Source organism: Microtus pennsylvanicus, chromosome 10 (genome assembly GCF_037038515.1).
Source record: "Microtus pennsylvanicus isolate mMicPen1 chromosome 10, mMicPen1.hap1, whole genome shotgun sequence".
Taxonomy (NCBI): Eukaryota; Metazoa; Chordata; class Mammalia; order Rodentia; family Cricetidae; genus Microtus; species Microtus pennsylvanicus.
In genome coordinates this window covers 23,260,099-23,270,454 of record NC_134588.1, presented here as the reverse complement: position 1 = coordinate 23,270,454, position 10,356 = coordinate 23,260,099, and the positions used below count along the sequence as shown (strand labels likewise).

The following is a 10,356-nucleotide window of genomic DNA, read 5'->3' as shown; positions in this document are numbered from 1 at the left end:
TGATGTGGGAGTCTTCTGTTTTGAGTTGTTTTCATTGGTTAATAAAGAAACTACCTTGGCCCTTGATAGGACAAAAAATTAGGTAGGCGGAGTAAACAGAACAGAATCTGGGAGGAAGTGAGGCAGACGCCATGCCTCTCTTCTCCAGAGCAGACGCAATGAAGTTCCAGCCCAAGATGGACGTACGCTAGAATCTTCCTGGAGGGTCACCACCTCGTGGTGTTACACATATTAATGGAGGTGGGTTGATAAGGACGTGAGAGTTGGCCAGTAGGAGGCTGGAGCTAATGGGCCAAGCAGTGTTTATATGAATACAGTTTATGTGTTGTTATTTCGGGGGCATAAGCTAGCCAGGTGGCTGAGAGCCATGCTACAGGAACATAGCCCACAGCTCCTACAACACTGCATCTCTGGGATGAAGCCAACTTGATCATGGTGGATGATGGTTATAAAGCATTCTTGAATTTGATTTGCCAGTATTTTATTTAGCATTTTTACATCAAAGTTCATGAGTGAGATTGGTCTGTAATTCTCTTTCTTAGTAATGTCTTTCTGTGGTTTGGATATCAAGGTAATTGTAGCCTTATAAAGAGAGCTTGGCAATGTTCCTTCTGTTCCTATTGTGAGGCACAATTTGAGTACTGGTATTAGTTCTTCTTTGAAAATCTTGTATAATTCTGAGCTGAAAACATCTGATCCTGGGCTTCTTTTGGTTGGGAGACTTTTGAGGACTGCTTCTATTTCTTTAGCAGTTATAGGTCTGTTTATTTTGCTTACCTGGTCTTGATTTAGCTTGGTAAGTGATATTTATCCAGAAAGTTGTCCATTTTCTTTAACTTTTCCAAGTTTGTGGAGTACAGGTTTTTGAAATATGACCTGATGATTCTATTTTCTCTGTGTCTGTTTTGTGCCCCTTTTCATTTCTGGTTTTGTTAATTTGGATATTCTCTCTCTGCCGTTTGGTTAGTTTGGATAAAGGTTTGTCTATTTTGTTGATTTTCTAGAAGAACCAACTCTTTGTCTCATTGATTCTTTGTCTTGTGTTGTTTCTATTTTGTTGATTTCTGCTCTCGATTTGATTATTTCCTGCCATCTGGTTCTCTTAGGTGAGTTTGCTTCTTTTTGTTCTAAAGTTTTCAAATGTTCTGTTAATTCACTAGTGTGGGATTTTTTTCCCAGCTTCTTTATGTAGGCATTTACTGTTATGAACTTTCCTCTTAACACTGCTTTCATTGTGTCCTATAAATTTGGGTATGTTGTGTGGCCATTTTCATTGAATTTTAGAAAGTATTTAATCTCTCCCTTTATTTCTTCTTTAACCCATTGATGATTCAGGCAAGCATTATTTAATTTCCATGTGTTTGTGGGCTTTCTGGAATTAGTATTGCTATTGAAATCTAGTTTTAAACCATGGTGATCTGATAAAATACATTGGGTTATTCCAATTTCTTTTGTATCTTTTGAGGTTTGTTTTGTTACTGAGTATGTGGTCATTTTTCAAGAAGGTTCCATGAGGCGCTGAGAAGAAGGTATATTTTTTTCTGTTTGGAATGAATATCCTAAAGATGTTTGTTAAGTCCATTTGAGTCATAACTATCCTTATTTCTCTGTTAATTTTTGGTCTTACTGACCTGTGGTGAGAGTTGAGTATTGAATTCTCCCACTGTTAGTGTGTGGAGTTTAATATTATTTAAGCTTTAGAAGTGTTTCTTTGACATATGAAGGTGCCCTTGTATTTGGAGCATAGATGTTCAGCACTGAGATTTCTTTTCTTGATGGATTTTTCCTGTGACTAATATGAAATCTCCTTCTTTGTCTCTTTTGATTGATTTTAGTTTAAAGTCTATTTTGTTAGATATTAGGATAACTACACCTACTTGTTTCTTAGGTCCATTTGATTGGAAATTTTTCCCCAACTCTTGACTCTGAGGTAATGTCTGTCTTTGAGGTTGCGGTATGTTTCTTATATGCAGAAGAAGGATGGATTCTGTTCTTGTATCCCATCTGTTAGTCTGTTTTTTTTTATAGCTGAGTTGAGTCCATTTATATTAAGGGATATTAATGGCCCTTGATTGCTATCTCCTGTTTATTTAGTTTTCATTGTTGGTGATGTTAATTTGTGTTCTTCCCTTCTTCTGGATTTGCTGCTGGAGATCATCAATTGTCTGTGTTTTTGTTGATGTAGTCAACTTCCTTGGGTTGGAGTTTTTCTTCTATTACTTTGTGTAGGGCTGGGTTTGTGTCCAGGTACTGGTTAAATCTGGTTTTGTCATGAAATATCTTGTTTTGTCCTTTTATGTTGATTAAAAGTTTTTCTGGGTATAGTAGTCTGGGCTGACAACCGTGGTCTCTTAATGTTTGCATAACAGTTGATCACAACCTTCCGGTTTTCATTGTCTCCAATGAGAAGTCAGGTATAATTCTGATAGGTCTGCCATTATATGTTACTTGGCCTTTTTCCTTTGCAGCTCTCAATATTCTTTTTCTTCTGTATGTTTAGTGTTTTGATTATTATGTGGTGAGAGGACTTTTTTTCCCAATCCAGTCTATTTAGTGTTCTTTATGAGTCTTGTAGTTTCATAGGCATATCTTTCTTTAAGTTGGGAAAATTTTCTTCTATGATTTTGTTAAATATATTTTCTGTGCTTTTGAGTTGAACTTCTTCTATTCTTATTATTCTTAGGTTTGATCTTTTCATGGTTTCCCATATTTCCAAAATATTTTGTTTTAAGCTTTTGTTAGATTTAATGCTTTGACTGATGAATCTGTTTTCTCTATTGTATCTTTAGCACTTGAGATTATCTCTTCCACCTCTTGTATTCTGTTGTTTATGTTTGCATTTTTGTTTCCTGATCATTTTCTCATGATTTCTGTTTCTATAATTCCCTCAGCTTGTGTTTTCTTTATTGTCTATATTTCAGTTTTCAGGTCTTGAATAGTTTCTTTCATATGTTTCATTGCTTTTTTTTTATTTTCTTTAAGGGATTTACTGATGTCTTCCAATTTTTTTTGGTCTTTTCCTCCATTTCTTTGAGGGAATTTCTCATTTCCTCTTTAAGGGTCTCAAACATTCTCCTTAAGTTATTTTTTTTTAGGTCATTTTCTTCTGCTTCATCTATACTTGGTTGTTCAAGTCTTACTATTGTAGGGTCTCTAGATTTTACTGGTGTCGTGTTGCTCTTTGTGGTGTTGTGTGTGTTCTTACCTTGTCTATTCATCTTTTTTTCTAATTGGTGTGGTCGGGGCTGTCTGTGACTCTGGTGATTAATCTTCTAGGTGCCAGTGAAGCCAAGGTTCAGATGGTTGTTCCTCGTGGTAGTCAGTGCCACGGCAGAACATAAATTTAAACTTATGATTTATTTACAAAACATCATTAATCTAGTTTGAACTTGCTCTGAGGTGAAAGTGAGCTAATTGTGTGCAATTAGTTTGAGTAAAAGTAACAAAAAAGGCTTTTGAGTGTTTACAGTCCTAATGGGACAAATAGATGTACTTATGAAGCATGTCATTGTATATATTCTATATATCAAGATTATATAGCTAAAAGTCATCTTCCTGACCGTCCACAGATATATGTGCCCATAAGACTGAGATGTAATCATGAGAATACATATACACATCACATGAAATTACACACTACAGTGCAGGTATTGGGAGATACCAAGCTGATTTAGCAAAAGTGACAGTTTCAGAATTGATGGTCCTGCAGTCCCTGCCTCGACAGGATTAGCTTCCATCAGAGTCACTCTTCTGGTGGGTTGACATCTAAAGTATCAATTGCCATATGCTGTATATTTCCACGGCCTCCAACAGTTTTTCCCTGTGAAGCTCTGGCTGTCCTGGAAATCTCTCTGTAGACCACACTCACAAAGATCCTTCTGCCTCTGCTGGGATTAAAATGGGTTCTGGGGGTCAAATTCAGTTCATTATGCTTGTACAGCAAAAACACTTTATGCACTATTTCGCCAACCTGCCAAAGGTGCAGTTTTCCTACTCTACAGATGAATGCAACAGATGAGTGAAAAGGGGTGTTGATACAAGGGGCTCTGCTCCATACATTCAGTTAAGAACTCAGGATTTCCCACTTTTGTAGTGTTCTGTAAATGCCTATTAGCTGCCTACCTGTGACTTGCTACTTCTTCTGAGGGCCTGGAGACCTTGGGAGCAATGTAAAAAGTCAATCTACAATGGCTTGGGATTCTGCACTGTGTGAGACCCTCAAATGGCACTAATAATTACTAGTTTCCACCTCCACTTTTACCAGTGGCCCAGAGAAATTTGGAAGCATCTCACCTAGTTGCATGAGATTAGAACAGTCTGGCCATGTGCTAGAATTTAAAGGCCACAGTATATCTCAGTTTGGCGTAGAAAAAAAAACCTCTGCCACAAACTAGAATTCCAGTTTCAAGCAGATACCACTGTATAGAACCCTGGAGACAGAAAATGTCATGCAAAACATGGGGAACATGGCATAATTCAGTTTAAACAAAGCCTTAGCAGGAAGAGGGCACGTACCAGACCAGGAAAGCAAAACCCAGCATGGTGGTGCACATCTTTAACACCTGTACTTGGGAAGTAGAGACAGAAATACTGGGAGTCCAGTTATCCTTAGCTACATGACATCAAGGCCAGCCTAGGTTTCATGAAACAGTATCAAAAATAGCAACAAAAGGTCAGGAGGGGAGCAAGGGCCCTAGCTGGCAAGACCTAGGAGGATTTGTTTAAAAATTTTTAAAATAATGTATGTGCTTGTGTTTTGGGGGGTATGCGTTAAGTGCCCACAAAGTTCGGATGAGGACTATACATTCCCTTGGAGCACTGGACATAATCCCATTACTTGAGGTGAATCTCTATGCATTCAAAACAAGTCTGGTCTACATAGTTTAAGCCCAATCAGGACTACATACAGCCTATCTCAAAAAGTAGCATTGGGGTGGGGTTCGAGAGATGGGTCTAGTGATTAGGAATGCTTTCTTTCTTGCAGAGAGCCAGTTTGATTTCTAGCACCTACATCAGGCAGCATACCACCATCTGTTATCTCTACTTCTAGCCAAGGAATCCAACATCTTCTGACCTCTGTGGGTACCTGCACATAGAAATAACTTTCTCCCTCAAATCTGTTGTGTGCTTGCTAGGTAAGTGCTCTACCACGGAACTAAATCCCCAGCCCCAAAATTGATCTTAAAAAATAACAAACCCAAAACACAACTCTTGGAGCCGAAGTTACAAGTGTTTATGAGCTGTCAGGCATGGGTACTGGGAACTGAATTCCAGTTCTTTTGACAGAGCAGCAAACACTCTTAATGACTGAGCAATCTCTATAGCCCCCTTAGATGATTTGTGTTGATGGAGTTATCATATATAAGATTTATACTGCTGCAAAGTTCAGCCTGAGTGTGGAGAGTGGCTGGTGAGGGTACTGAGGGCAACCCCTGGGGACCCTCGTGCCATTGTCTAGCCTCTTCCAACAACACTAGACGTGGTAAGATGACAAGCTAAGCACTCCAGCTCTTGATCTGCATTTTAAAAAACTTTTATATCGGGAATCTACATTTGATTTTCACTACATTTGAGACTGATTACTCAACATGTACTGTGCAGGAGATAATGTTGTAAAGATAGAGGGCCTTACCCCAGTTTTCTAGGGTCATACTGCCTGACACCACTTAGAATTTTAGTCCCGGGGCAAGATAGCTCAGTGGGTAAAGAAGCCTGCCTTTAAGCCCGAGAACCTGTGTCAGCACCAGAACACATGGTAGAAGAGAACCTACACAGGTCCCTCTACCTCAAATGTAAGTAATTCTCAAAAGTTCTGTGCTGGGGTGTATGCATATATCTAAGGTACGCTGTAGTGAAGATGACCTTGAATTTCTGATCCTTCATTTCTCAAGTGCTGGGATTATGGGTATGTGTTATTACATTTCACTTATGCAGTGCTGTGGACGGAGCCTGGAGCTCTATGCACACTGGGCAAGCTTTCTCTCTACCAACTGAACTACATCTCTGGCAGTCCCCAGGATCATTACTCTTGAACTGCAGAGCCAATATCAGGCAATGAAAGAGGAACTTGAACACAAGCTTTCAAATACTTTGACAGCTGTGCTTATTAGAGATAGCTATGTGGTGACTTACAGGTGGGTTGCACAGTGGTGTGGGTAGTCTGTACAGAAAGGTATGATTACTAAAAATAACAGCAGGATGGGACAAGGTTTCATCACAAATCATGTGTTCAGAATGGTGCTAAATTAAAAGACACAAATTGCTTTTTAATAAAATTTTCTATATATTTTTAGAATACAGGTGGCTAAAACTATAGGAAGTGAAATTAGAGATTATTGTTTACAATCAAATCCAAGTATATTATATCATATATAAACCAGTTTCTATTGTTCTAGACATGACCCATGGCTAATTTTATGTTAAATCTGGTTTTTCAGAGTCTCATGATAAACTGTATAGCAGAGGAGGAAAATCTTAATTCTGATTCTTTGTGCTTTCATCTCTCGAGTGCTGGATTATAGGTCTGTGCTGTCTTGGCCATATTTTGTTTAATTTGTTCAAGCTTCATTGGAATATAGCTTAGTGACACATTAATGATTTATTATTTTTACATTATATTTATTTCTTCATGTGTGTTATGTATGTATGTGTAATAAGGGGTGCATGCCTACCATGGTATTCACATGGAAGCCAGAGGATGACTTTCAGAAGTTTGTTCTATGTGGTTTCTGCAGAGTGAACTCAGTAATCAGACATGGTGGCAGGTGTCTTTTCTCGATTGGTTATCTTTCTGGTCCAGGAACATCATCATTATTATTATCTGAGACAGTCTTACTATGTAGACCAGGCTGGTAGAGAACTTTCAACCATTATCATGCTTGTATCCTAAGTGCTGGGATTATAGGCTCAAGTGAAACGTGTAAATAGGGGTTAGAGGCTTCTACCTGTTCAGTGTTCATCCTTTCACCTTGTGACCCCTGTATTTTAGTCTATGGAGGCTTTCTTGAGGACAACATCTTTATCCCTATCTTCAGAAAGCATATGACCAGCCCCCTCACCCCCCACATAAAAAAAAAAAGAAGACTTGAGCCAAGTCAGACCAGCAACAATTTCAGGTTGGTGGTTCAGGGTCTCATTTAGCCCAGGCTGTCTTCAAACTTGCCAAAGATGACCTTTTGATTCTTCTGCTTCCACCTCCCTAGTTCTGAGATTTCATGAGTACCATCACACCTGATTTAAGTGGTGCTGGGGAACAAACCTAGGGCCAGCACTCAGGAGGCAGAGACAGGCAATCTCTGTGAATTTGAGGCCAGCCTGGTTTATGAAGAGAGTTCCATGACAGACAGAGCTATTATACAGAGAGACCCTGTCTTGAAACCCACCCCACCAAAAAAGAAATAAGTCAGAAACAATGCAGCCACAATGTTTTATGCTGGTGAAGGCTGATGGGTTCAATGCCTTAGGTTTTCTTTCAGGGTCAGTTCTCAAAGCTTCAAGAATCACAGACACAGGGCCAACTCTGAGTAGCTGGGTACTGGACCACGAATACTGCTGGGATGCAAGGTTCAGACCACCTTCACAAAGACCCCCTGGCTGGCCTCTGCTCAGGTCTTACTTAGCTGCTTTGTGCAGCATTGTGTGGATATGCTGCCTCGACTTACATCAAAGCACACAAGAATGGTGGGTTTTTATTCTGAGGTCTATTTTGACTGTTCACAGGACACAGATCCCTCATTGGTGGGATCAAGAAAACTAACTTTCCTTGGCCTGAATGAAAGTATAGATCCTATTTTGTTGTCAGCTGTGACTAATTATTTTCTTACTGCTTTTGGCATCACGGGAAAACACACTGGCGCCACAAGACAACTTTGTGGGGTGGGTTCTCTCCTTCTCCCTTTAAGGGTTCTAGAGATTGATATGCAACAAGTCCTTTCATCTGATAAGCCACCTTACCAGCCCCTAGAGATGTTTCCGATTAAAAAAAGACAAAGTGAGTCTACATTTGTAAACATTTATTCTCTTGAACTGAAAAAGGCTTGCATCAGCACATTGTACAGCCTTGCAAAATTACACAGAAATTAAAAATAAGGTTCCTTGTTCATATGTTCCTTGTGCAATAAATCTTTGATGTCCAGTAATCTGCTGCAAACAATGAAAACAAAACTTAAACCACTTAAGAAGTTTTCAGTACTCGTCAAGTGCATTTCCCTCAGGAGATAAAATATCCACATAGGAGAATGCAGATGAGTGGCATTGAGTTATTGGAAGGACACTTAAAAAAAAGTGGAATAATTTTCCTGCCTAGGATGATTCCTATTTCTTTTTAATCTAAGTGGTTTGATTAAGAGGCATTGAGAACATAATTACCTTACACTTAATGGCCATACTACCTAAATGAAGAAGGAAGGACCCTGTTAGGGAGTTCTGGATTTCCTGGAAAACTTTTCTGTGTTTAGCAATTCAGTGGAGGAATAATCATCTATTTGTGGGTCTCCTTAGCACCCTCAGCAGCCCCCAAAGGATAGTTTTGACATGGTTTTGACTCGGTTATTCCACTCCTGCATTCTTTTTCTCCCAAAGTCTGAGTTGGTTCACACTGTGCTGGCTGCAAAAAGAAATACAGGTTGCAACTGGTTATAATCACTTTGAAGAATAATTTGCTGTACATAGAGCTTTGGATCTGATACAAGAATTCAGAAATATAAAACAAAATAACTATAAAAGTTAGGAGGCATCTGAACAGCATTTCCTTAGAAAAGCTGCCAACTCTGTATCATTCCTGTGTGGGTTCCTATAGTCACTGGGGTGAAATAGGTATATCCCCCTTCCTTAACTGGGTCCCTGGCCTTTTTCCAAAAGCTGTAACATGTGGCCACACATCCCAGGAGTCTCTATATTAACATCTGCTCCACATATTAAGCCAATCAGATGGGAGAGGGCAGGGGAACTACAGAGGGGTCCAAAAGTGGCTGGTTTACTGAGAACTTGCCCTTTCCAAAATGTGGAAGTCGTAGTGCTTCTTGCTCATTTTCAGCTTAAACTTGTTCACTGAGTGGATCTGCTTCTTCAGTGCACTCTGTGCTGCTGAAATGGAGGGGAACGTGGCTAAGACAGTGTACGTAGAGGCCAGGTCACTGGGTTTAGAGCGCTCGGGGTTGACAGTGCTATCCCCACTGCCACAGCAGAGAGGATGACGACGTAGCTGGGGTTGAGACTGGGGGTCGCGGAGCCATCGGATCTTGGCGCCAATTTTAAAGAGTTCCCCAAAAAGTTTCTCAGCTTCCATTCGAGTTATTCCATCTGGTAGTTCTGTGATTTCCAAGACCTTGCCAACAACTAGCATGGAAAGGGTGAGAGTTAATGCATACCTATCACCAGAGACGTTGGATCAAGAGTGTTGTTGTCCTAAGGACACAGAAAACAATGTTCTGACATTATATAAACTCACAAAATCTCCTTTTCTCTGTAAAATAATTACAACTCAGCATTAAGTGCTATGCTACTGATTTCAGTCTTCACCTGATAAAGTATAGCATTAACCAGTGGTGTTCTCTAGAGCAGGTCACTAGGCAAATCTTTTCTGAGCTTCCCACTCCCAGGGAGAAATAAAGAGAAGAGCACCTGCCTCAGCACCCATCACTGCTCGGCAGAACTCAAATAAAAGGCAAAAGCACAGAAAGACGATAACTTCTCACTGTTCTCCACTGGTGAAAATGTGCCCTTTGTTTCCTTGCTACTCTGATACCTTTTCCTGTAGCCCTCTTTTCTGCTTCTAAAGCTAACTGCCAAGACCTTACAGTGTATACCCTTACATCACATCTAAGAACCTGAAGGTGGAGTAATTTCGAGGAACTTGTTTAAGAACTCTAGAAAAACGGAGCCCATTTTTGTGGTGTGGTGGGATGAATATTCAGACCAACATCTACTGACACACCTGCTTCGCCAGCTCCAAGGTCAGTGGATGCAGCTTTCTTAGCTTGTCTGCGTCCTCGGTTTCCATGCCTGCTGCCAGACTGACCCTAGAAAACAAGGAAGAGTTGCAAAGTAAGTTGTGATATTTGAAAGCATAGCAGCTAAGCAAACATTGGGTTTTGTACTTGAGGAGAGATTAAACTAGTCCCAGGCTGGATCTGCTTTATAACATTGGGCCTCTACTGCGCAGCTCACTAGGTCCTCCCCTGCAGACACTGTACCTGTGGCTACCACCATTTTCTGGGATCAGTCGCGAAGCAACACTTAGCCGTGCAGCTGCCACCTTGTCCCTTGCTCTGTTCTACATAGGGCCAGTGCTAACAAGTATCACAGAACTCAGCCAGTGCAGACAGCTGGCCCTAGCACCTCTGACATTCTCAAAAA

At 40.2% G+C, this 10,356-nt stretch overlaps 1 protein-coding gene across 9 annotated transcripts in view; it reads right to left on the bottom strand.

The window, feature by feature from the left end:
• Nucleotides 1-8,310: 8,310 nt before the first annotated feature.
• R3hdm1 (R3H domain containing 1) overlaps nucleotides 8,311-10,356 on the bottom strand; it is a 97,833-nt gene continuing 95,787 nt past the window's right edge. For 6 of the 9 annotated variants that reach the window (XM_075987799.1, XM_075987800.1, XM_075987805.1 and 3 more), the window contains 3 exons: nucleotides 9,935-10,019; nucleotides 8,986-9,336; nucleotides 8,311-8,601 (listed from right to left, as the gene is read on the bottom strand). In XM_075987799.1, coding sequence (XP_075843914.1) covers nucleotides 8,480-8,601; nucleotides 8,986-9,336; nucleotides 9,935-10,019 — 558 coding nt within the window. In that variant the 3' untranslated portion in view covers nucleotides 8,311-8,479. Of the gene's footprint in view, nucleotides 9,337-9,934; nucleotides 10,020-10,356 lie in introns of all 9 variants that reach the window. The other 3 variants (XM_075987801.1, XM_075987804.1, XM_075987808.1) reach the window with 1 other exon arrangement.